The sequence below is a fragment of the Lepidochelys kempii genome, chromosome 4, assembly GCF_965140285.1.
Source record: "Lepidochelys kempii isolate rLepKem1 chromosome 4, rLepKem1.hap1, whole genome shotgun sequence".
NCBI lineage: Eukaryota > Metazoa > Chordata > Testudines > Cheloniidae > Lepidochelys > Lepidochelys kempii.
This window is the reverse complement of record NC_136383.1, coordinates 95,047,278-95,074,547: the sequence shown is the minus strand read 5'-3', so window position 1 is coordinate 95,074,547 and position 27,270 is coordinate 95,047,278. Positions and strand designations below refer to the sequence as shown.

At 43.3% G+C, this 27,270-nt stretch overlaps 1 protein-coding gene across 6 annotated transcripts in view; it reads right to left on the bottom strand.

Annotated features, from left to right (window-relative positions):
* Positions 1–27,270, bottom strand: part of ATP8A1 (ATPase phospholipid transporting 8A1) — a 241,890-nt gene that overhangs the window by 175,807 nt on the left and 38,813 nt on the right. For 3 of the 6 annotated variants that reach the window (XM_073342153.2, XM_073342148.2, XM_073342149.2), the window contains 3 exons: positions 17,012–17,057; positions 9,690–9,730; positions 8,233–8,306 (listed from right to left, as the gene is read on the bottom strand). In XM_073342153.2, the coding sequence (XP_073198254.1) occupies positions 8,233–8,306; positions 9,690–9,730; positions 17,012–17,057 (161 nt within the window). Of the gene's footprint in view, positions 1–1,105; positions 1,180–8,232; positions 8,307–9,689; positions 9,731–17,011; positions 17,058–27,270 lie in introns of all 6 variants that reach the window. The other 3 variants (XM_073342147.2, XM_073342150.2, XM_073342151.2) reach the window with 2 other exon arrangements.

Here is a 27,270-nt window from a genome sequence, read left to right as displayed (position 1 = left end):
AGGTTTTAAACAGAAAATGCTTTTACTCTCCTTTTTAAAAAATTAAATTGGAAATTCAATATTATTAAATAAATAAATAGAGAAAGTTTAAAGCATGTTTGTAATCAATGCTGAATAGTAGCCAATGTGCCATTAACTTTATCTTGTGGCAAATATTTTGAATTTTTTAAAATGTATGGATTACTTCTTCATATTTTCACTGTATGCTATTAAAATATGGCATTTAATTATCACAATTATCTCACTGATTTTTTTCTTGGGCAACTTTTCTAAGAATGTAAATGACAGACTTCCATTTAGACTGTTTTAGTATAGCTGATTCAATAAATGCCTTTGTCTAATTTTTCATTAGTTTAACAGTCACAAATAAACTCATTTATGAAGCACTTTGAAAAAGCTAAGGCAACAAAGACATTACAAATAAGAGACATGCTAAATTGCAACCATTTTAGTAGAATGCAAAGTAAACAGATTACAGTTAGATCACAGCAGGCTGTTTAATTTGTTAGTGAAAAACAAAAGAAGGTGCAGCCACAATACAAACACTCGTATAAAGCTGAAGTATATCAAAGAAACATGCAATTTTCACTACACACAAGAATGGAGTTATTTTTCCATCACATGCAGTACAGAATGTGCAACATCCAACTTTGTGCAGAGGGTCCTAATAAAAATGTATCAAATGTTAATACTTTGTCATATTATATAATTTATCGAAAACAATGAGTTGCCTATGGTTCAAATGTATTCCTCTCCACTTGCCTAAAGTACAACATGCAAAGTTATACTATGGTTTCACAGTGACGGTTTGTTTTATGAAAATTTGCTTCGTAGTTTCTGTGAATATAATACAAAAATATACTCGGGAGGAGTGAAACAATTTTTCAGTATTTGGGAATACTATTGTACATTTATATGTTTTAATAACCTATATAAATATTTTGATAAACTAAATCTTTTCTATTTCAATAAGATTCACCTCTGTAATGTGTTTGTTTTTAAGACAGTTGATATCAACATAGCTATTCAGACAAAAATTGAACTACATTTTTCAAATTTGGTACATGAGGACCCACATACACTGTGCAACCAGTTTTATTCTAACCTTGATGACAGACTGATGAGATCAGCTGGGAGATGCTCCCCATTGGTCACTTTCACTATTTCCCCTACTGCCACCTACATATCCCAGTTTAAAAATGATTAGAACAGAAAAATGAGTAACGGGAAAAAATCAAATGGACAAAGAGACAAAAAGAGACGAAGTCTGAAATTATTATACAAAAAAACAATACATGTTAATAGACACATTTGATGACAATTTTTTCAAAATCCATTTAAATCAGGTCAGAGAGCAGAAGACAATATATAAATTTCTGCTCAACCAGCTTGCTTTACTTTAAACACAGATTCTAAGTTTCAGAAAACTTTGATAATAAAGTTAAAATAAAATGCGAGCATCCTATGTTCTCAAATCACAGCTTATATAAAGGTCCCAAAGCAGAGATACAGTAGCATTAGAAGTAGTATTCAACTTTTTCTGAAAAGGTAGGACGACAAGTATCTTTACATGTAGATAAAAATCCAATTTAATTTGCATCCAATCATAATTTATAAACTTTGATTCTAAGTATTATTGATACCCAAGTATTATAATATTCAAATATACTTAGTACTGTCTCTACACCGTATGTTTGTACAATGCCCAGCACCGCAAAGCCCTTGCCTCTAGAAGCTACCATAATAATATTATATTGCTTGGAAAATAATGACCATTTGACAATATTTTATTTATCTTAATATACAGACTGGATAGAAGGCTCAGATTAATACACTAGTGAGATCATTGTTGTTTTTCTGTAAAAACAGATGCAGTTGAAGGCACTATCTGGCTGACAAGCATGCGGCACACATTTTTCCTCTTCTGAAGAAATTCAATACACATACATACACAAATAAACTATTCTGTTTGCAGGCACTCTGTCATGGTACAGAAATGCAGGATGGAGGGAAACTTCAGGTCTGTCAGCCCTTTGCAGCCTTGGGGAAAAGAAAGTCACTCTTGAGACTAAAGAAATTCCTCAACTCTCCAACTTAATACGACCTGTATAAACAGACTAAGTTTATCCAAAGATAGGAAAGCCACAAAAATATGAATAATTAACTTATTAATTTTGTTTCTTCATCTGGGGATGCACATTTTCTGTTTCTTAGTGGCCATTCTACTTCACTGAGACTCACAAGCAGAAGAGTCAATAAGAACACAAGATTCTTTTAGTCTTATTTTACACACTTTATTTGATTAAATCCTCATCTCTCTATAACTTCAGCTGAGTGCTTTCATGGCTATAGTAATGATTCAAAAATGAGTATCTGCTGACAGAACAAATAACTTTATAACAATTGATGAAAAACTCTTACTAACCTGAACTATCGGGACTAAATTAATTATTTTATCGGTCCTCCAAGCACCACATTTCAAAATGATGTCCCCCCCTCAAGGTGTTTAAAACAAAAAAAACTGTACTGAACCTCTCCTAAATGGCCCTAAGACCAGAGACCTGGACTGTCAAAATGTTGGGATAGGCTTGTCTTGGAGAGACTCACAAACTTTAGAAATGAGTGTCCTCATAGCTTCCACACCTCTAGCCTCAGAACAGGGGGAAAACAAACTTTCCCCGCGATCTGATAAAACACCATGGAAGCATTAACATGAACAACCAAGCCATACAAATACAAATATTCCCTTGTAGTCTGTGGATCTGGTACAGGGGACTGAAAGCATGGCAAAGAAACGTGGTTCCAAATTGTTAAGAATGTACCCATAAAGTTGTTCCTGGACCCCCCCCCCCCGTCTTTCTCAGGCTCTGTTATTTGCGCAGGTGTTTCCCAATAACTTAGAAGCAGACATGTTTGGACCACAGATGCCCATCTAAAAATCCACCTTGCCTGTTGATCAACAACACAATAGTCAGGATGCCAAGCCCCACCATCAAATAACTGAATTCTGAAATCTCAACAGCACTCAGACAGTCCTCATCACAAGGATGTAAATATATAAAGGAGATGCTTCTTTTGTCCATTTTCCGTTTGCTGGAGCCTTTGTGATGTAAGTCCATTCTGAGTTTGTCAGCTCAGTCTCAAAAAGATACGGGTCCTTCCACCGTAACAGGGATAAAACTTCCCAAAGTAACCAAGAACTCTGAGTAAAATTCTCCAGAAACTGCTGTTCCTTGCTCAAGAACCAATCACATTTTAGCAACCTAAAATAGAGCCTGGCCTATAGAACCATGTTAACATAGAATGCACAATCTACTTGAGAGTGATCTGGCACACAAACTTGAAGTTCTGGATCTGATTCCAGATCTCTGTCACTCATTCTGAAAAGAGAATACTTTCTTGATATCGAAAAGCATCCCCAAATGAATGAATTTTAAGAAGGAAGCACAGAAGGAGCTCTTTTCCAAACACATATACCATTCCCAGTCCATACCAGCCCATAAAATCAAAGAGCTGTAAAGCAGTTCTCTGATAGCCCCCACATTGTTCTTCACCAAGTGGAGTTAGGATACAGGAGAGAATTAAACCCCCTGATTGTGGGTGGAAGGGAAGGATAAAGACTGGAGCCCCACACAGCTTATCAGGTCACTGCTGCTTCAAAAGACCTACTTCTGATGCCATGCATGAGGAAAATTCAGGGCGTTACTGTAGTGTATCTGGTGAAGACGCTCTCTGCCGATGGGAGAGAACTGTCCCATTGGCATAACAAATCCACCTACACAAGAGGTGGTAGCTATGTTGGCAGGAGAAAGTCTCCCGCCAACATAGAATTGCCCAAACCGGCACTTAGATCAGTGTGACTTACGTTGCTCAAAGGGGGGTGGGCATATTCATCTGGATGACATAATTTATACAGACGTAAGGGGTAGTGTATACCAAGCCTCACATGACTCTGCCATCTCCCCTCCTTCTTTTCATACTTAGCATATAGATCCTATAATGACTGGAACTATCAAGGCATCTTTTTGTGTCTCTCTCTTAATGTCGGTCACTACTCCTCAACAAAACAAGAGAGCAGAGCACTCCTCAACTTCTACACTCCTATGATAATGCAGAGAGGACACATTGTTTGTGTATGAAAGGGGCCTTCACCAAACCTTCAGAAAGAACTAAAAGATTTCACTTTCTCAGATGCTGTGCTGCCTAACAAGATATTGAAGGAGAAGGAACACCTCTGAGTTACAAATTTCTATCCCAGGAGGACAGAAATGGTAATAGGCTTTGGAAATAAGTACTAACAACATAAGAACGGCCATACTTGTTCAGACCAAAGGTCCACCTAGCCTACTATCCTGTCTTCCAACAATGGCCAATGCCAGGTGCCCCAGAGAGAAATAGAAGAACAGGTAATTATTAAGTGATCTATCCCATTGCCCATTCCCAGCTTCTGGAAAACAGTGGCTAAGGACACCATCACTGCCCATCCTGGCTAACAGCCATTGATGGACCTATCCTCCATGAATTTATCTAGTTCTTTATTGAACCTGTTATAGTCTTAACCTTCACAACATTCTCTGGCAAGGAGTTCCACAGGTTGACTGCGTTGTGTGAAAAAATACTCTCTTTTGTTTGGTTTAAACCTGCTACCTATTAATTTCATTTGGTGACCCCTAGTTCATGTTTTATGAGAAAGAGTAACACTTCCTGTAGGGAGCCAGGGTGGCTCCCCTCCGAACCAGAGGGTAAAGAGCCACCCTTGCAGCCTGAGTGGGCGGGGCCAGGCCAAACTTCTGCCAATCCCCGGAAGGGGAAGGGTGGGACAGGAAGTACAAAGGGCGGGGCCCTCTGCCCAGTGAAGAGAGCACCAGAGAGGGAGACAGACACAGGCTGCTCCCTTGTGATCCTGCTGCTGACCCAGGCGAAGCCCTGGGCAAGGAGGAGCCTGACCAGGAGGAAGGCCTGTGGCAACCAGGGCTGCCAGTCGCTGAATACCCAGAGGACCTGGAGGGGTCTGACTGCAGCCCGGGCCAGCGTGAGTCCGATACCGAGGGGAAGCGGGAGTGGACCGCAGCGGAATACCCGGACGAGATGGAGGGACCGGAGCTGCCTGCAGCGGAATACCCGGAGGAGATGGAGGGACCGGAGCTGCCCGCCTGAGAGACCGGGTAGGAAGTAGCCCAGGGGCCTAACTACACCGTGGGGTGGGTGTGTTTGGTCAGCGGGCGCAGACGGCCCCGCTGACCCAGCGGCGGGACTTTCGCCTCCTGCCACTGTCAGGGCCCTGGGCTGGAACGCAGTGGAGTTGGGTGGGCCTGCGTTCCTCTACCCTGGCGTTCCCCTGCCTGAGGGGCATGCTACTGACTCTTGCCGGCGTTCCCCTGCCTGAGGGGCGTGCTACTGACTCTTGCCGGCGCTCCCCTGCCTGAGGGGCGTGCTACTGACTCTTGCCGGCGCTCCCCTGCCTGAGGGGCGCACTACTGACTCCGGCCGGCACACCTTCCCCGCTAATTCCCCAACGCCCGGAAGGTGTGGCTGAGGCCTGCCACGGACACCATAGCTCTCCATCGCCCCTAGGGGCTCGGAGGACCGACACCTGTCACACTTCCTTATTTACTTTCTCCACACCAGTCATGATTTTATAATAATCTTGCCATAAAGCAAACAGAATAAATGATTCATTAGAGAGTGTGCTTACAACCCAAATTATTTTATGTTATTACATCAGCACTTCAAAGATATCTACTCTGTAATACTGGACATCTGGATGACATTAATTCCATGACCTATCGGGACCTCTGAAATACTACAGATTGCCTTGCTAATTAAGGATTCATAGCTTTAAAAAAATCCTTCAAATGAAAATTCCTTTCACAGTATCTATTGAATAAAATGTTACTTTTTGACCAATGACTTTAAAAAAATATCAGTATTCTGATCTCAGTTCAACATATAAAAACCAGGAGCTATTTTCTTGTGATTTAATTTTAATAGAATATTAATTGCAATAAATTAGTTTTTTTCATAGCTGTTTTGACCATTAAAATGAGAAGTTCATATCATATACAGAAAAATAAAATAGGTTATTTTAAAGGTAAATCATTATTATGTGGCTCTTTGGGGAAAATCTGTCTCCTCTCCCTAGTTTTGTGACAGGTCATTTCTTGTATTAAACAATCCATAGATTGTAATTAAGGAATATACACTCTCTCTCTCTCTGATTTTAGATTATCATTAGGAAATGTTGGTTTTAACTGATGATCTACACTAACAGAAATCCCCAATTTATAATAACTCACCTCCTTCCAACCCAATCACCTTTTATAGACTACCAAAGATCCTTATCTTGCAAACACTTTATGCACATGAATGGTTTATTAACTTCAATGAATTAAGCACATGCATAAAGTTTAACCCCAAACACGCACAAACACTCTGAAGTTATAAATGCTTCCATTGAAGCCACTTGCAAGGTCCTTTACAGTCAGTCCCCACCCGGCCTATCATCCCTCATTCGCGATCAAGTTGTCAACTTAGATTTAGGGTTTCTAGTGCCTTGTGGCACACAAGGCAACCCATTTTTCCCCACTGTCTGTCCAGAGCAAAATGTTTGACTCCATTATAAGTTGTCTCCATGATGGCAACATCCTTCTGGATCATCTTGAAATAGGTTGGTCTTTGCTGTCCATGTCTTCTCTTCCTTTCCGGTGGAATCCAGTCTAAGACAAACCTTATGCTTCTGCCTCAGAGAAGTCTGCTGACATGGGCCATCCACCATAGCCATCCCTGTCTGATTACTGAGTCCATTGTCTGCTGACCCAGACAGCGCAACACAATTCCAGATTGGTTACACAATCTCTCCAATGAATTCCCAAGATTATTCTCAAACAAAGCCAGTGAAATGCATTCAGCTTCCTGCCACATCATCTGCCACATTTCCAAGGCATACAGTACTGCAAAGCTATCTTATTATCCCCCTACAAATCCCTCCTCAAAACTCTCCTTTGCTGTGATTCCTACCAAAAACTTGATAGCTGTTAGGCTGCTGGTGTGCTGAGATCATTGCCCATCATGTGGGCCAATACTGCCTGTTTACTTATACTTACACCCCTTCTCCCCCCCAGCTTTCTGCATCCATTTGATGTCTCTTGGTTTACAGACTAAGTTTCTTTGGGCAGGAACAGACTTTTTGTTGTGTGTTTGTACAGCACCTAGGATCCTGGTCCATTACTAGGGCTCCTAGGCCCTATAGTAATACAAAAAAATAAACAAAATTAGAAAATAGATGCATACAACTGCAAATCAAAATACATAAGTTATTCTGCAGCATTTAAATAATTCTTATTTCAAAGTATTTGTTAGAATAGGTACCGCAAATAGCGCATGACCTGATCAAACAGATTCTGAAAAAAGTACATCTTTTACATAGTAAAATCTGGATTTCATAAATAAAACTCTCCAAGGAAATGATGATAAACAACCTCTAAGAATATTCATTAAAAAATAAAAATGATTAGTTTATACTATTTATGATTTTATGCAGTGTTGATGTTATGATTAATATAAACTGAGTTTTTGTTTCATGTTTAAAGATCGAAGCTTTATATAATTTGAAAATTTGGATGGAATATACAGATATTCTATTTAACATCTACATATTAAAGAATGAAAAATTCTCTGTTCATAAAAACATCAAATCATAGGTAAAATTCCATAATTGATAATTTGGTGGTTACTCAGTTTAAACTAACACATGTAAATCTGAACATAACCATCAAGATTAGCAACTATTCATAAAAACAGACTTTTCTTGTATGGGGCAAAACATCAGTGTATCTTTAAAAATGACTGAATTTGTTATTAATATAGTGAAAAGTTAATTTGTCTATTACTGAATTTTGCCAACTAGCCAAACAGATCCATTCACTATATCAAACAACAGATTTAAGTCTAAATGCATTAAAGGTCCTGGTAATATAATGCCCCTAGGGGATTAGCAGACCCCTCTAACAAAACTGACTGGTACAATTCCTTTTATTTATTATATATGCTAAGCATGAAAAAGTGTTTACGATTTTAAATACCCAAATACAGATTATTTTTCAATACTAAATGTAAAATTATGGTAGAGGTAAAGAATATTTCTGTTTGTCTTATTTCCTTGGAGCAATCACAAAATTAATGCAGGGTAGAGAAACCAGCCTCTACATTGTAAGCATCAGTGGGCATCTCTACCTTGATGAGAGAAGTACAGTGTCAGCAGGTATATACTCTTTGCCTTTTATTATAACTATATCTCCAACATCTACCTGTAAGAAAACTGGGAATTGGTTAACAGTCAAACACAGAATCTCTAACTTTTATTCATAGGTAAATCCTCAATTTGCCAAAAGACAGTTCAAAATTTAGGCAACAATTTTCAAAAGAGTGTAGGGGTATTAGGTCCCCAAATCCCACTGAAATGAGGCCTAGTCACATTGTATTCCTGGCATTGAATATATTCCACTTTAATCTCCCTTGATATTGGGAACTCTTATTATTGTTGTATAATCAGATGTATATTTAGCCTAGTTACACAAAAGGAAATTAGTTTCCCTAAACTCAGAGTTCTGTTGCATCACAGCAGATGCCTGCTCCTGGTTCCAGCTAACTTGTATGTAACCCATGCAAACAGATGTGAACCTCATGAAATTAAACCTTTCCTGTTTGTAATTAGATGATTTCACAGGGGGAAAAAAAAAAGATCTGATTGGATCAAATTTACTGAAATCTCAGGTTACACAAATCTATGAAAGCTGTTTTTTGACAAACATTTGCAAATAAGAACATAAGACCAGCCATACTGGATCAGACCAAAGGTCCATCTAGCCCAGTATTCTGTCTTCTGACAGTGGCCAATGCCAGGTGCCTCAGAGGGAATGAACAGAATAGGTAATCAAGTGATCCATCCCCTGTTCCCTAGTCCCAGCTTCTGGAAAACAGAGGTGAGGGACACCATCACTGCCTATCCTGGCTAATAGCCATTGATGGACCTATCCTCCATTAATTTATCTAGTTCTTTTTTGAACTTTGTTTATAGTCTTGGCCTTCACAATGTCCTCTGGCAAAGCATTCCACAGTTTGACTGTGCATTGTGTGAAGTAGTACTTTTTGAACAGTACTTCTGTTTCCCTAATTTACCACTGCTCTATTACCTCACAACAACGCCTGAAGTTTTAGTATTTTAAACACAGGGTAAGCTTTGCAAATATATTAAGTAACTTTAAAAACATTTTTACTAATTTTTGCTCAGTATATAAAAACTGAGCTATTTTCTTGTCTATTAATTTTAATAGTGCTAAAGGTACTTATACAGAGATGTCATGCTAATATCCCAAGAGCTGAAGACATTCAGGCAAAACTTTCCTTGAAATATTATTCAGGCAGACCTTTCACTGAACTATTAATGATAGTTTTGCCTGAGAGAGGAATTTGGTTTTGGGCCTAAAAGTATATTTTATTAAACAAGCTAAATTTAACATTCTAGAAAGCACTACTAAAAACTGAACATTTTAATGCTTTCCATCATACTTGTAAATTAATTCATATGACTGTCATTTACTCTGATATCAAATATATAAACTGTATCAAACGATAGTATAAACATAAAATTTACACCCCTTAAGAGCAAAAACAAAAAAACAAATACACACCTTTTCCCAATGGACAATCTCCCAAGCACCATTTCTCAATACTGAAAAGCAAAGACACACAATTAGACTGTACAACAGTAAAACTTCTGGTTATAGGTGACACACCTCTTGTGTTCCCTGTTACTAAAAATCATGTGTATAAAATAGAGCAGTATACTCACATGGCATTTTACTGAACAACACATTCTCTGCTATTTCAGGTCAAGCATTTCATTTATAAAAATTAAATTTTAATTTGTACAGCACCTTTCATATAACAAGACTTTATAGGGTTAGAAAATCATAGAAATGTAGGACTGAAAGGGACCTCAATAGGCCAACTAGTCCAATCTCTTGTGCTGAGAGAGGACTAAGTATTATCTAGACCAGTGGTTCTGAACCAGGGGTCCAGGGCCCCCTGGAGGCCCCCAAACAGGTTTCAGGGGGGGCCACAGGGCCAGCATTAGACTTGCTGGGGCCAAGGGTAGAAAGTTGAAGCCCACTGTATGGGGCTGAAGCCCAGGGCCCTCAGTCCTGCCACCTGGGGCTGAAACTAAAGCCTGAGCAATGTAGCTTCATAAGGGCCCCTGTGGCGTGGGGCCCCAGGCAATTGCCCGGCTTGTTACCCCCTCATGCCAGCCCTTGCTTTCATATGCCAGAAAACCAGTTACTGTAGCACAAGTGGGCCATAGAATTTTTATAGCATGTTTGGGGGGGCCTCAGAAAGAAAAAGGTTGAGAACCCCGATCTAGACAGTCCCTGATCGGTGTTCAACTTGTTCTTAAAAGAACTCCAATGATGGAGACGCACAAGCTCCCTAGGTGATTTGTTCCACTGCTTAACTACCCTTACAGTTAGGAAGTTTTTCCTCATGTCTAAACTAAGTCTCCCTTTCTGCAATTTATGCCCATTATTTCTTGTCCTTTTCTCAGTGGCTAAGGAGAAAAATTTATCACTCTTCTTTAGAACAGTCCTTTATGTACTCTAGACTGCTATCACGTCCCCTCTCAGTCTTCTCTTCTCCAGACTAAACAAAACCAATTTTTTCAGTCTTTCCTCATAGGTTTTCAAGTCCTTTAATCATTTTAGCTGCTCTGGACTCTCTCCAATCTGTCCACATTTTTCCCAAAGTGTGGTGGCCCAGAACTGGACACAGTACTGCAGTTGAGGCCTTATCAGTGCTGATTAGCGCTTACAACACTCCTGTTAACATATCCCAGAATTATATTCACTTGGTTTACAACAGTATTACATTGTTGACCCATACTTAGGTTGTGATTCACTATAATCTCCAGATCCTCTTTTGCAGTACTCCTATTTTGTATTTATACAATGGATTATTCCTTCCTGAGTGTAGAATTTTGCATTTGTCCTTGTTGAATTTCATCCTATTTAATCCAGTTAGTCAAGATCATTTTTAATTTTAATCCTGACCTTTAAAGTGTTTCCAACCCCTCCCAGCTTGGTATCATCTATAAAAATTGTAAGTATACTCTCTGTGCCAATGTCCAAATCATTTGTGAAGATACTGAATAGAACCAGACCTAGGACTGATCCCTGCAGGACCCCAATCAATATGCCCTTTCAGCTCCATCACGAGCCACTGATAACTACTCTCTAAGTATGCTTTTCCAGACAGTAGTTCTCAAAGATAATCGCTAATGGCTCAGATCTCTTCAATCAGTTTCTTAAGTATTCTAGGATGTATTTCATCAGTCCCTGCCAACTTGAAGACATTTAACTTCTCTAAGTAATTCATAACTTGTTCTTTTCTTATTTTAGCCTTAGATCCTACCCATTTACTCTGTAGTTCTCTATCTTAGTCATACAATCACTGCTAACTTTTTGGTGAAAACTGACACAAAAAAGGCATTTAATACTTTGGCTATGTAACGGATTTGGCACCCACCTCTCATGAGTGCCCTTTCAGGTTGGGCGTGTCTGCGTTCTTTAGTTCTGGTGACCCCTTTCAGTGGGTCTCAGGCAGGTTTGTCAGTGACACAGCGCTCCAGCCGAGTCACACTATCTGCATGTGAACCAGCACAAACCGCTTCCGGGTATATGGTCCACTGGGGCCTGTCTCTCCTTAGTCCTCCTTGGGCTTTGGTCTTTAAGTAGTCCAGCCCTGGTATGGGGCTGTAGCCCCAGGGCTTCCTCCCTGGAGACACTATCTTCCTGCAGCCCTCTCCAGGCTCAGTCCCTATTCAGTCCTACCAACCAGCCAGGAGCTCCCTCCATGCTCCCCCGCCAGTCCCTGCTAGCAAACCATCCATGGCCCTGCTGCTCTCCCAGGCAGCCAGGCCTGCAGTACTTTCTTCTCTTGCTCCAAGCAGCAACTAACTGGTGCTTTGTTCTGCAGCTCCTTTTATAGGGCCCTCCTGGGCCCTGATTGTTTGCCTCCCCTGAAGCCACTCTAGCCTGCTTGGAGGACCTCTCCACTTCTCCTTCCCTGGCATGGGTGTGGCAGAACCTTGAGGCCTCCAGCAGGGGGCCTTTGGGCCTATTCCACCCCATCACAGGCTATTGCTCCATTTTTTGTTATTATCTTTCCCTCCTCATTTAGTAATGGGCCTACCCTGTCCCTGGTCTTCCTTTTGCTTCCCATGTATTTGTAAAATGCTTTCTTGTTACCCTTGTTACTCATTCTTCGCAATTTGACCTAGTTTCCATTTTTTGTAGGACTCCTTTTCAAGTTTCAGGTCACTGAAAATCTGGTTAAGCCAGTGTGGCCTCTTACCATACTTTTATCGGTTCCTATGCATTGTTATAGTTTGCTCTTGTGCCCTTAATAATGTCTCTTTGAAAAACTGCTAACTCTCCTGAACTCTTTTTTTCCCTTAGACTTGCTTCCCTTCCAATTCTGAGTTTGATAAAGTCTGCCTTTTTGTAGTCCATTATATTTACTCTGCTGTTTTCCTTCTTCCTGCTCCTTAGAATCATGAACTCTGTCTTTTCATGATCATTTTCACCCACACTACTTTCAACCTTCAGATTCTCATGTAGTTCAGTTCCTCTCTGTTTATCATAATCAAATCCAGAATAGCCAGTCCGTCACTTTCTCGACCTTCTGTAATAAAAAGTTGTCTCTAATGCATTCCAAGAACTTGTTAGATAATCTATGCCCTGCTGTATTATTTTCCCAACAGTCATCTGGGTAGCTGAAGTCCCCCATCACTACCAACTCCTGTGTTTTGGATAATTTTGTTAGTTTTTTAAAAAAAGTCTCATCCACCTCTTCTTCCTGTTTAATAGGCCCCCTGCCATGACATCATCCTTGTTTTTTACCTCTTTTATCCTTACCCAGAGACTTTCAACAGACCTGCCTCCCTTTCTGTCTCAGGGCAAATATATACATCTTTGATAGCAAGGCAACACCTCCTCCCTGTTTTCCCTGCCTGTCCATCCTGAACAAGCTGTACCCTTCTACACAAATATTCCCATCATATGAATTATCCCATCAAGTTTCTATGATGCCAATTATCTTGTATCTGTGATTATTCACTAGTATTTCTAGTTCTTCCTGTTTATTCCCCATACTTCTTGCATTAATTAATTACAGCATAAAATGTGTATGAAGCAGAATGAAATAAAAATTTAAGGAAAATTAAGACACATTTTAATTCGATTATGATAAGTGATGCTCCCAAAAATATTAGATTCTGGAAGAAACAACACAATCTGAACTGAAATCTTATAACATTACTATAGGAAACAATCTCAAGAATGCTCTCTGATGAAAATGCTAACATGATATCCTTTTATTTTTATTACAAATCATTTATAAGAAGCACCATATCCACATACATGGCAGTTTATAAACACAGATGAAGACATGTTCCCTGCCCTGAATAATGCAGCATTTTAAAAAAATATATATATAAATTATTGGACAATAGATAGAGTGTGGGTATTACTAATGAGAAGAGAATAGGTATTACTTTGAAGAACTGGAATTTAAGTAGGGATTTGAAGGAGAGAGAATGCAAGGAAGAGAGGGAAAGGAAGATTGTTCCAGATATAGGGAACAGCATGCTAGAAGATTCCAAGCTGAGGCTGGGAAAGAGGGTAAAATGAAAGAATTGGGCACTGGAAATGGAAAGGAGGAAATAAACGCAAATATGTTGGTGTGGCATATTTGGCCTAATAGGTGAGGATGAAAAGCCTGAATTTGATGCAACAGGAGACAAATACTTTTTAGGTATTCAAAGAGGTGGGTGATCTGGTCAGAACTGAGAGGAGAGAACATGACTTTTGATATAGCATTTTGGTTTGCCTGAAGACAGAAAGCAGAGAAGGCAAGAAGGCCAAAAGAAGACTGTCATGTAAGATGGCCAAGGCATGAGACAAGGTTGTTGCAATGGAGATAGCAAGGAAAGGTGGATTTTGGTGATACTGAAGAATAATAAGCAACAAGATTTAGCAACCATCTGCATATGAAAGGTCAAATAGGCTGCAGGCCTGGGAAATGAAGAATAACATACCTTAAATAAATAATAAATCCTTGTTGTTCTGGTGGCTTTTCTCAAGCAGAAGGAAATACAGGTATATCCTTTCCTGGATGAAATTCTAGTAAAACCTTGTCCAAAAAGACATCAAGAAGAATGTGTGCTTCAGATCTTGAACCTGCTGGAATTTTTTTTTTGTAATTTCTGGATCAATTCTCTCTTCTCCCTCCTTAGAATCTTTTCTAATGAGCTCATCTGACTGAATACCTAAGTATCTAATCATCAGCTGAAAAAAGATCCTCCTGCTTCATTTAATCTTGTGATTCATCCCCTGAGGCAAAGAGTTCACCTCCCTCCTGTAAAGAAGATCCTGACTTTCTTCTTGACTTCTTTTTTCCTCTCTTGGACTCAGACTGAACAGCCTTCTTTTTCTTTGGTGATGCCCATGAAGATGAGGATGAAAATGAATTAAATGAGGAGAAGGATGAAGAAAAACCAGACACAAATAACTCTATTCCTTTTATTATGCTTTTTCTTTCCATGTAGGAAAACCTTGTGAACAGAGCCTTTGGTGCCATCCAGTAATGAGTCAGAGGAACTACTATCTCCAGAAGAACAAGGATAGTAATTTCTGGAAATTTATTGAATCCCCTTTCCATTTTTTAAATTTGACTCCTTTTGAGAAGGTGGGGATTGGAAACCTGAATCAGATGAGGAGTCCTATGAACCTCTTCTACTAACAGGCATCTCTTTATCTGTGTCCTTTTGAGAGCGGATAGAATGCCTGTAGGAGATACTGCATCTGCTGCCTGGAACTCACAGGATTGTAGCCTCTGAGGTAAAGGCTCTTTTTACACCAAATTCAAGAGCTCCAAGAGAGACTTTCTTCCTGAGGGGAAGATTCTCTTCTTTTCCCCTCATGCAAAATTCTTAACTCCCTCTAGCACTAAGGGAAGAGGAATGAACTACCCAACCAAGGAAGGGGTTGGGGATGATGATGAGATCTGCACTGCAGGAGGATATGCATCCAGAACGGTCTTACCAGCTGCTCCTTGCTCTGTCTGTGGTGTATTCAGCCAGTCCTGCTTATGTTTTCCCTGTGCTGACCCACTGCCCTTTGATGCAACAACAAAGGGCTCTCTTTGTTTTTCTGCCATCCTTTGAGACATTTGCAGCAAGGCTGTCAGATTCCTTGCTGGTGAGGAATGCCTGAGGAACTGCCTCCTGGTTTCAGGGTAAGGTGGCCAAAGCCAGTGGATGAGCTGACTGATGTCCACAAGGCACAAATCTCTCCTTCTGTGTCCTCTGACAGGAACAGAGAGAAGGAGGAACACAGCTGAGGTCTTCCATTTGGATCTTTCTCCACCGTAGTCCTAGCCTGTTACATGAGCAGTCAGGGAAAAGGACCACAGCGGCTCTGTGGTAATTCCAGGCAGCAGACGAACCAGCTGTGCATGTTTATTTGGCATGTGTTTTGTTTTTTTTTTAAACCCTCTCTCTTGGAGTAAGTGCTGGATTGGATGACCCTGGCAGTAGCTACAGGAGACAGAACAAAACTGGGGGGGGGCTTCTGGAAAATGGGGGCTAGTCCTTTGTCAGCCATCAATTCAGCTTTGATTCTGACCTTTACAGCTACAGAAAGGCAATGTCCCACACTGAGGAACTGTGCATCTAGTCATAAGAAAAGAAAAAGGACCTGCTCTTCTGCTTGCTTGGTCTGTGGAGCTTCAGAGTCAGTCAGGAACTGCAGTTTGGGGAATCAGGGGATGTCTTCTGGCTCAGGTACTGTCATGTCAGTGGGCATCATGTTCTGGTCAACTGGCTAGTCCATGGTGTCTGTGTCTCCAGTTTCCTTGGTAAAGTGTTGTCACAGTGACCTTGGGACAAACACACTTTTTCCTCAATTTCTTGGTCTTCTAAGTTTCAAATTCAAGATGGTAACATCCCATAAAATCTCTTTGGCAAGCTTCTAAGAAAACGAGAGATCACAAGTTTTGCATCCCGCACAGCATCCTGTAAAAGCGAGATGAGTGTGACTACATCCATCCTTGGGGCCCTCCTTCCCAGAGAACATTTTTTTTTTGTCAGATCCACAAGTCCACGTGTTTCTTCCAGGCAAGCAATAACAGGGAATAACAGGAGATGACAACTCCATCGGAATTTATTCAACTCCTTTTCATTGGGTCAACAGTCAGGACCTATAAAAGACTTCTTGACCATCATTGTTCCAGGAATTAGAAAAGTTGTTCCTTACTCATTCACACATCTTATGCTTACATTTTCTCAAGGCTGCAAGACTTCATCACAATAAGAAAATACAGAATTGTCACACTGTCTGGAAAACTGGGGAACTATGTGTAAGGTTATCTATCAAACTTTTTTTTGTAATAGTATTTTTGTAAACTACTTGTGTTTAAAGTGTTTTATTTTGAACATTTGTTCAACTTTATGGATAATGCCCTCTACTCCAAATTTATATTTTAATTTGTGGTATAATAGTGTGGTGTTCAAACTATTTCAAATTTGTAAATTCTAAACATTTAGGTCCCATAGTTTAAAATTACCTCCATAATTGCATGCCTATTTTTACATACAATTCAGTAAATTGTGAGTACACAAAAACATCTGGAGGTATAAATAGCTATTTGCATGGGCAATTGTGGCACACACACAAGACAGAAATGGATATGTGTTTTGCAAAGTGCATGCATGCACACACATACATACAAATCAGGTCTTTATATTCTAAACATCTAAAAGTGTAAGCTTGTATGCTTTGTGATTTCAAACATAATACTGACAAATCTGAAACCAAAGAACCATAATTATACACACAACATTCAGATTGAATTTTTTAATTGTGCAGCAAAGAAGAGATTTTTTTTATATGGTTCCTACCTTGGGTTTGTTTCTTGTTCACTGCATTATCAGCTTTATGTCTTTTCTGTAATAAAAATGCACAACTGTTAATTGAGTTAAAATGGTAATTTTGTTAACAAGGTAAAATGTACACTTCAGAAAAGATATCGTGTGCACACACACTTCCTGTATCCCACTCGAACAAAAAAACCAGGCAGGATTATTTCAAGTTATTGTTAAGCAATTTAAAAAAAAAACTTATTTTAATGAAGTATTCTTGTTAGACAAAGTCAAGGAGTGTGCTAGACTAAACTGTTCTTTTGAAGAACCACTCCATTCTGGATATTTCACTAGCTACCCTAATTCCAAGATGCAGACAGCTTGCATTTGTGGGATGGTGCCCATAATCTTCAGGAGTCTTCTAGAAAAGTAGTTTCCGTTGGGACCATATAAAACTTCATGGCACAGAATTTTCTGAGATGAGATTTAAGAGGTTACACAATGTGAGTGCCTTCTGCTAAACTTCAAAGTTCTTAAGACAACAGAACTCCAAAGGAGGAGGGAAGGTAGGCAGTAGTGTGAATAAACGGAGGCAACATTCTCCCAATGCAAAAGATATTGATAAAGTAATCTTTCCATATGCTACAATGGCTCTAGTAGCACAGGTGGAGCCAGCTCTCTGTAACTAGGAATGAAAGGGATAGTTAGTGAATTTATTCTTGATAACTATTTCTTCTTTGAGGTAGCTTCTGTATATTTACCACTTCTGGGACACTATTTAGCAATATAACCACCTCAAAGGTGGGCTGATGAATTCTAACTGAACAAGGACTGCAGAACTGCCCTCCAAAGCGAGCACCAGATCTAAATGTCAAGTCAAGGGAGTGGAAGTTGTGTAAACATGTGATTAAACCCCAGGTAGCTTCCCTGCAGATTTCTATAATGTTAACATTACTAAGGCAAGCCATAGACCCACCTGTACTGATACCCAACCTAAAACATTAACATACCTATTTTGGATCCAAAAGTTTAGGTGACATCTGATCAAAATAAAAATTCTAACAGAGTACGGAGTCTAATTCTCCCCTAGAAGGAATAAGGTCTGGAAAAGAGACTAAGCGCTTGTCTATACTGCTGCACAGTTCAGACTACGGGAGCATAACTAGGAGTGCGCACCAAGTGCTACGCTGAACTCCCCCATATGGATGCTGTGGCCGTGACCAAATTGGTTCCTAGTTCACATTAATGTAGTCTTTTTCAAACAGGACTATATTAATGAGAACTATGAACCTTTTAGTTTGCACCTGCAGCATCCACATGAGGGAATTATAGCGCAGCACTTTGGTGTGCACTGCTATTCACACCCTCATCGTCCAAACTGCAGGACGGTGTAGGCGTAGCCAAATAGATTAGTTTAGGCAGAACTCACATTATTTTAGGCAAAAATTTTGGATCAGGACACAGGACAACTTTTATCTCTGTGAAATACAGTGAAGGCAGACACATCTATCAAAATCTGCAATTCATTCACTCTTCTTGTAGATGTACTGTGATTAAAAATGCCATCTCTAACAGGTTGAATACAGTGCTCTCCCAGAGGTTCAAAAGGTCCAGCCATAATCTTTGTAAGCACTTGTCAGGGACTGCAAGTCTTCTAGTTGGATCCACAAAAGGAGCTAAAAAAAGCTGCTCACTGTTGCTAGGGCAGAAGCTGAAACCCGATAGAGGAATCCAGTTCTAGAACCTGACTGGCAGGATGCTGGGGATCTTGACTGGTCCATAGCTCCCATATAAACCCAGCACAGGAACAGGAAATTGTCCATGCAAGTGGGATCCTCCCTGCTCTGGACTGTGTGCCTCGTGCTTCCTGTTCCCCTCATTTCACTTTCTGGTGTCCTGACTCAGCCTGACTCTAGTTATCCATCCATGGTTCTACTTTCAAGTATGTCTCCTCCCTCTAATGTCCTGGTAACCCGATCTTGCCTGCTTCCTCATGCTCAATTCTCAGTTTGCCCTCTGACCTGTCTTGGACTCTGACCTCCTGCTATCTGACCTGGCCTGCCTCCTGACTCCTGCTTTGACCACTAGGTCAGACTGCCCATGTCCTGGTCACGATAGAAATAAATTGAGATCCCATTTTGCGACAGGTTCTCTGACAGACATTAACCAACCACTGAAGGAATCTCCTAATGGAGGATGGCTGAGATGATGCACAATGCACTTTGATCACTGACAAGGTACAGTAATTAGTCCAAAAAGAAAGGTTACTTACCCTACAGTAACTGGTTCTTCAAGATGTGCTGTCAACACATATTCCACTCTTGGTGCATATACACCCCATGTGTGTCAGATCCTTTCTGACTAGCAGTATCTGTTGTAACTCTGACTAGCCCCTGATGTTCTCTTGGCAACCATAGCCAAGGGTTATAAGGGGCAGGAGGCTGCAACCACTACTCAGATCCTTCACTAATAAGAATCCTGAAAAGTGAGAATCCCATTAACAGGGATGCAGGGCAGGTTGAGGAATCTGTGTAAAACACCACATCTCGAAGAAAAAATGGTTACTCACACTCTCTTAACTGTTGTTCTTCGAGATGTGGCGTTCATGTCCATTCCGATCAGGTGTGTGCATGCACACGTGCACGGTAGCCAGAAGATTTTTCCCCTAGCAGCATCCATAGCGTCAGTCCGTCCCTGAAGTCGCGCCTTCCTGGCGTGAAATATAGAGCCCTGCCAACCTGCCACGACCTCAGTTCCTTCTTGCCGGCTACTCCAACAGAGGGAAAGGAAGGAAGGTGGGTATTGGAATGGACATGAACAACGCATCTCGAAGAACAACAGTTACGAGAAGGTCAGTAACCGTTTTTCTGCTTCAAATGCTTGTTCATATCGATTCCAATCAGGTGAATCACAAGCCCAAGTTTAGGTGGTGGGGTCAGAGTCTTCCACTGATTGCAGCACTGCTCAGCCAAAGGCCACATCGTCTCTGGCGGGCTGGGTAATCGCACAGTGCGTGACAAAAATATGGATGGAGGACCACGTCGCCGCCCTGCAGATTTCCTGAGTGAGAACCTGAGCCAAGAATGCTGTTGATGAAGCCTGCGCCCTGGTGGAGGGTGCAGTGATTGGAGGTGCAGGAATACCTGCCAGGTTGTAGCACGCACGAATATAGGATACTATCCATGACGAGATGCATTGTGATGATATAGGCTGACCTCTCATTCCATCTGGTACTGACACAAATAACTGGACCGATTTTCTGAACATTTAGTTCTCTCGATGTAAAAGGCTTGTGCCCTGCGGACATCCAGATAGTGGAGCCTCTGCTCCCTGCTGCTGGAATGAGGCTTACGGTAGAATACCGGGAGAAAGATGTCCTGGTTGATGTGAAACTGCGACACAACCTTCGGGAGGAAAGCAGGATGAGGCCTGAGCTGAACCTTGTCCTTATAGAACACTGTGTAGGGAGACTCTGATTTTAGAGCCCTGAGCTCAGACACCCTCCTGGCTAAGGAACACCACCTTGTAAGAGAGGTTGAGCAGGGAGTATGTCGCTAATGGTTCAAAGGAGGGTCCCATGAGCCTAGAAAGGACCAGGTTGAGGTCCCAGGCACGGACAGGCTGACGGACGTTTGGGTATAGCCTGTTGAGCCCTTTTAAGAACCGGCTGACCATAGGGTTAGCAAACACAGAGCAGCCCTCTCCGCCCAGATAGAAGGCCGAAATGGCAGTTAAGTGTACTCTTATTGATGACAACAAAAGCACCTGCTGGTTTAGATGGAGGAGGTAGTCCAGAATAAGCAGCACTGAGGCTAGCATTGGGGACAAACAGCGCTGCGCCAACCAGATTGAAAATCTCTTCCACTTGGCAAGGTATGTGGCTCTCATAGAGGGTTTTCTGCTGTCAAGGAGGGCCTGTCTAACCTGGTCTGAACAGCTCCATTGGGTTCAACCATGGAGCTTCCACACCGTGAGGTGAAGCGTCTCGAGGTTAGGATGTTAAAGAAGACCATGATTTTTGTCTCAGAAGATCTGGGAAGAAGTGTGAGCAAGATGATCGGGGCTCACACGGACATGTCTAGGAGAGATGTGTATCATTGCTGATGGGGCCAGGCTGGTGTATTAATATGACCTGAGCTCATTCTCTCCGGATATTGAGGAGTACCTTGTGAATTAGCAGTAGGGGCAGAAAGGTGTATAGGAGAGAATGGAGGAGGAATGGGTCCACGCTGGAGCCTGGGCTGTGATTTTTGGAGGTAGCAGAACTGCTGGCACTTCCTGTTGTGTCACGTGGCAAATAGGTCTATCTGTGGAAAGCCCCACCTTTGGGAGATTGAAGTTGTGATGTCCGGGCAAAGGGACCACTTATGGCTGTGAAATGACCTGCTGAGGTGGTCCACCAGCTTGTTCTGTACCCAGGGGAGGAACAATGCTTGCAAGTGTATTGAATGTTCTACAGAGAATTCCCACAACATGAGGGCTTCCTGGCACAGGGGAGAGGAACGTACACCCCTGTTTGTTGATATAGAACACTGCTGTTGTATTGTCCATCATGACTGATACACGTATGCCTGGCATGCTAGGCGCACCACTCTGAGCTCTCTGACATCGATGTGGAGACCCAGGTCCGCCTGAGTCCAGAGACCTTGAGTCCTGCGGTCTCCCAGATGTCCTCCCTAGTCTAAGTCTGATGCGTCCGTCACTAGCGACAGAGACGGCTGAGGAATGGCGAAGGGGACCCCTGAGCATACCTCCTGAGGGTTTAGCCATCACAGGAGGGAGTTGAAGACCAGGCAAGGGACGGTCACAATCCTGTCCAAGCTGTCCTGGGCTGGGCGATACACTGACATGAGCCATAACTAAGGAGGTCGAAGCCTGAGTCTGGGATGTTGCACCACACAGGTACAGGCAGCCATGTGTCTGAGAAGCTTCAAGAAATTTCTGGCTGTGATGGTGGGAAACTGTCTGAGGCCTGTCGTTCAGGGCCTGAAACCTTGCTTCCAGCAGGTATGCCCTAGTTTGGGCTGAGTTCAGTACTGCCCCTATAAACGCTATCCTCTGGACAGGGGACAGAGTCGATTTTGCTTCATTTAGAAGGAGACCCAGGTTGTCGAAGGTGGCTCTAATGAATCTGATCTGAGCTTACACTTGGGTCCTGGAGCAGCCTCTGATCAGCCAGTCTTCAAGGTACAGAAACACCTGTACCTGGTGCCTGCACAAGAACACAGCGATGATGGCCATGCACTGGGTGAAAACTCAAGGTGCTGCTGACAGGCCGAATGGAAGGTCATTAAATTGGTAGTGGGTACTGTTGACCACAAACCTCAGGGGGCTGAGTGACTGCAATATGAAAATATGCGTCCTTCAGGTTGAGGGTGGCATACCAGTCTGCTGGATCCAGTGAGGGGATGATGAAGGCCAAAGAGACCATGTGGAACCTGAGTTTCTTCATGAACTTGTTGAGTCCTCACTGGTCCAAGACAGGCCTGAGGTGGCCTTTGGCTTTTGATATTAGGGAATAAAAGCCCTCGCCCCCGTGCTCCTGAAATACCTCCTCCACTGGCCCTAGAGATAGGAGCGACTGCACCTCCTGGATAAGGAGCTGTTCTTGAGAAGGGTCCCTGAAGAGGGACGGGGAAGGAGGGTGGAAGGGCAGGAGGGCACAGAATTGGATGGAGTATCCCCTCTCTACAGTGCAGAGCACCCAGCGGTCCGAAGTGATATAGGACCATGCATGGAAGAAAGGGGACAGTCAGGAGGAAAAGGTAAGGAAGGGTAGATCCAGCTTTTGTTCTTGAGCGCCATCCTTGACCGCACCGTCAAAAGGATGGTCTGGGGCCAGAAAGTGGTTTGGGTTGGCCACAGCCCTGGCCTGAGGACGGGTATTGTCTTTTCCTGCCACTCCTGTTCCTCCTCTGAGAACCGTCCTGGGGGTTCTGCTGATAGAACCTCTGAGGAGGCTGTGGCCCAAAGTGTTTCCGCTGTGTGGCAGAAGTGTGCAGGCCCAAAGACCTGAGGGTGGCTTGTAAGTCTTTCAGGCTATGCAGCCTCTTGTCTGCCTTTTCAGAGAAAAAAAGAATCACACCCTCAAATGGGAGGTCCTGAATGGTCTGTTGGACCTCATAAGGGAGCCCCGAGACTTGGAATCAGGAACCCCTTCTCATGGCCACCCCACTAGCCGTGACCCTAGTTGCGGCATCAGCACCGTCCAACACGGCCTGGAGGGAAGCCTGGGAGATTAGCTTTCCCTCCTCCACCAAGGCCAAGAACTTGGCTCAGGAGTCTGAAGGGAGGAGCTCCACAAATTTGGTCACTGCCGCACAGTGTTATAAGAGTACCTGCTGACAATGGCTTGATGGTTCAAAATATGGAGCGGAAGATCCCCTGTAAAGTAGACCTTTCTCCTGACAAGGTAAGTCGCTTAGCCTTCCTGTTTTTGGGGAGAGCCCCTGGAAACCCTGCCGCTCATGCTGATTAGCTGCGTCCACAACAAGAGAGTCAGGAGGTTGGTGGGAGTACAAATGTTCATACCCATTGGAGGGCATGAAATAATGCCTCTCATTGTGCTTGGCAGCGGGTGGCAAGGAACCTGGGGTCTGCCACAGTGTCTTGGTGGTATCCACAATAGTCTTAATAAGTGGTAGGGCAATAAGAGAAGGTCCTGAGGGGGCAAGGATACCCACCATGGGATCAGCCTCCTCGACCACTTCCTCAGACTTAATGCCCAGACCCTGAGCAGCCCTTTGCAGTAACTTTTGTAGCACCCTGCTGCCCTCAAGCGCTGGGGTTATGGCTGTATCTGCCAATGCCTTGTCCAGAGAAAATGAGGAGCAAGCCCCTATAAGCAGTAGCTGCTCCCTGCCATCAGCTCCCAAGGGGTCTGCAACTCTCGGGGGAACATCGGTGCCAATGGAGCTCCCATCATCACCGGGGCTGTCAATGCCAAACTCGGCGTTGGTACAGGCACTGGAGAGATCAGTGGTGCTGCCGGTGGAGCCAGTACTGAACCAGCTGCCTGAGCCGACGAAGGTGGAGAGGCCATTGTCTGTGCTGCTGTCAGTACCAAGGTCGTCCTCAGTGCCGAGATCGAAAGAGTCGCTGATGTCAAAGCTGGCGCTGGCGCTCAGCCGATGGCATTGGCGTGTGAGTAGGCGCCGAGGCGAGCTGCATGGCTGACAGCGAGACGAATGTGGCTGAGGCCACCGAAGATGCTGAGGAGTGATGCCCTTGGATCCCTCCCTGGCTCTGGTGAAAGGCCCAGGAGGTCCAGAATGGCCACTGTGGTGGATTCTGCCACTGCGGTGGCCGCACCAGGAGCTCTTGCCTTGAACTCAATCGTCAGCTCCTACTCCTCCGAGAGCGGTAAGAGTCAGACTCTGAGACTGAAGACCATGGAGGAGCCGAGCATCAGTGTATCAAGCATCAAGATCTTGGAGAGCGATTAGGCTCTCTGTCTGAGTGGGCCGGTGCCAAAGGACATGGAGGGGGGGAAATGCCTGGACAGCATTGCCAACTTCCCTCTTGACTGCACCTGGGGGTGGGATGGGATCACCAGCGGTTCCTCCCTCCTAGGGGGCAAGAACGGTGCCGTAAGGTGCAGCAGATCCCGAGGAACATCGAAAGCTTCCAGCATTGAAGGAAGTGGCAGCTGCTGGCCCGTAGGGACCAGTGAACATGGGGGGCCCAGACTCAACTGCCTTGCCCGGGCAGGAGTCGACACAGCCCTAATGGGGCGGATCTCGATCTGTGGCCCGCTTGGGGTCTCACTTCCTTAGATTTAGCCAGAGGTGACCGACTGTCCGGCTTCTTTTTCTTCTGAGGCACCAGCGAGTGAGACCGGTGCCTGCTCTCCACTGGGCCTAGGGATGTGCTGTGCCAGTGCCGAGCGTCCTTTCTCAGCACCAAATTCAATGATGGTGCCGGGGCACTCCACGTTGACGAGGAAGCACTATGAGCCGGGTCCCCTGAGCCTGGGTCCGAATGGGGGCGTACAGCTGCCTCCATGAGGATCACCTTAAGCCGCTGCTCCCTTTCTTCAAGAGTCCTAGGGCGGAACTCGCAGCAGATCTTACAGCGATCCTTTTGGTGACCCTCCCATAGGCACTATAAACACGAGGAGTGTGGATCGCTCTTTGGCATGCACTTCGCGTAGACCACGGTTTTTAAACCCCAGGGACCATGGCATACCATGGCTCCAGGGAGTCAGAAGGGGGGTAGAGACCCCCAACAACTCTAACTACTAACTACTAAGATAAACTAACTATGTACAAACAACTCGAGTTGAACACGCTTGCTAAAGTAAGGGCTATGGGAGGTTCCAGCTTATCGTCACTGGTGGTAAGAAGGAACTGAGGGGGTGGCGGGTCAGGCTGTATATTGAGGGCCATGAAGGCACGACTCCAGGGGGGCGCCCAGACCAACCCGAGGGATGCTGCTATGGGAAAAATCTTCCGGCTACCATGCACACGCACACACCTGATTGGAATCAACATGAACAAGCACTCGAAGAACCACCTCAGTTACTATAGCGTAGGTAATCATTCTTTCTTTGAGTGATGTCCACACCAACTCCTCTTCTGAGAACTAACTAGCAGTTTTCTCAACAGGCGGAGTGAGAGAAGTCCTTACTTGAATTGTGAGTTTGTTAGCCCTGCCAAACTTGGCATCTGATCTGGATGCTGGAACCTGAGAGTAGTGAGAGGTGAATGTGTTGACTGAAGCCACTCTCCATATCTCAGGTATTGGAACATTTGCAAGGGAAGCTCTGAGACTGTGTGCACACTAGGTCCTGATCCAGTCTGAAAGCCACTTGGATAATCTCTGGGTGAAAACTGGCTCCTAACTCCTTCTGCAAAAGGTATGAACCATCTGTGGGATGTTCTAAATGGCGCTACTCCGTCCAGATAAAAATATAAAGCTCTCACCACATCCAAGGTGTGTCGTTTCATTTGGCTGCAGTGAGTGATGTCTCAGGAAGAAAACTAGCAGGTGTATGAATTGGTTAAAATTAAAATCCAAAACCACCTTAGGCAAGCAAGAATTTAGGAGGATGCCTAAGTGTGACTTTGTCCTTACAGAATATGGCGTAAGGACGCACTGATTTTTCCAGCCGAGGTGATAGTTACCAAGAATGCTGCCTTCATGGAGAGATGAAATAGGAAAGAGGTTACCATGGGTTCATTACGGGGCCCTATTGCATTAATTTAGATGGAACACATGGGCCCAAAGAGTCAAAGGTGTTAGCACAACTCTGAAATTGTCCATCTTTAAACAAGGTTCAGGGTTTGGTATACAGAGACCTTGGTTTGTTAGTTTCATGGCAAACACACTAAGAAATTCTTCCCAAAATTTTGGAATTTGTTAACTAAAATATGGAAAAGAAAGGAACATAACTACAAAAAGTTATGAAGCAGTTTAAAACTAAAATTAAATAACAAACTTAACCCAATTAAATAAGACAAAATTAACCAAAACATATCATCTCTTTAAATGGGAGTCCTTTATTTGAGTTGGAAAACAATTCTTAGCAGGGAGGGATTAGTTTTGTGGCTCATTTCCAAGATGTGAAAGATGGTTACTTCTCTTACTTTTGACAAACAGACAGGCATGAGTGGAAGAAGAGACAGTATAGTAAAGGTGGAGAAAATACAGCTTTTGCTGATGTTCTTGAGATCCAGCAGGCAGGTCAGTCACAGACAGATGCTCTGGGTGGGCAGGTCAACCACAGCAGCAGTGCTCTGGATCATGCAACGTAATCTGGTTGGTCTAGTCCTTCTCCTTTATTGGTCCCTCTTAGGCTGGACAGAGCTGGGTAGAGCTGGATGGGCTGTCTCAACTTTTGGTGCTGGTCCTGTGTGGTACAGCTAACCTTAGGATCAGATAGAAGAGAGAGAGGGAAAGAGAGAGAACACAAAGAAAAACGGTGGGGCAGAAAGGAACACACAATGGAAAGAGTAACAAAGCAAGATACTGTGTGTCCCTGACTGAAATCTCTGATGGTGTGGCAGTTATGATCAGGTGTTCCCGCTGGTGTGTTGAGACCTGGACTTCACGATGATGCAGTGACCTTTGGGATCCCCTGGCAAAGGACGAAGTCCCTGGAGCGGAGCAGAATGAGACAGAGGTCTGATGCCTTCCTCCTCTTCCAGAAATTCCCAGTCAATTAGCCAGTCTCCATCCCCAAAAAGTCTCTTTGTAAGGGTCGCAAAAGAGGAATGATGGGCGGAATAGTCCACACTTTCATTATTTTCTTCATCACAATAAGAAACTGAGGAGGTCCCTGTCAATATGGTGGCATA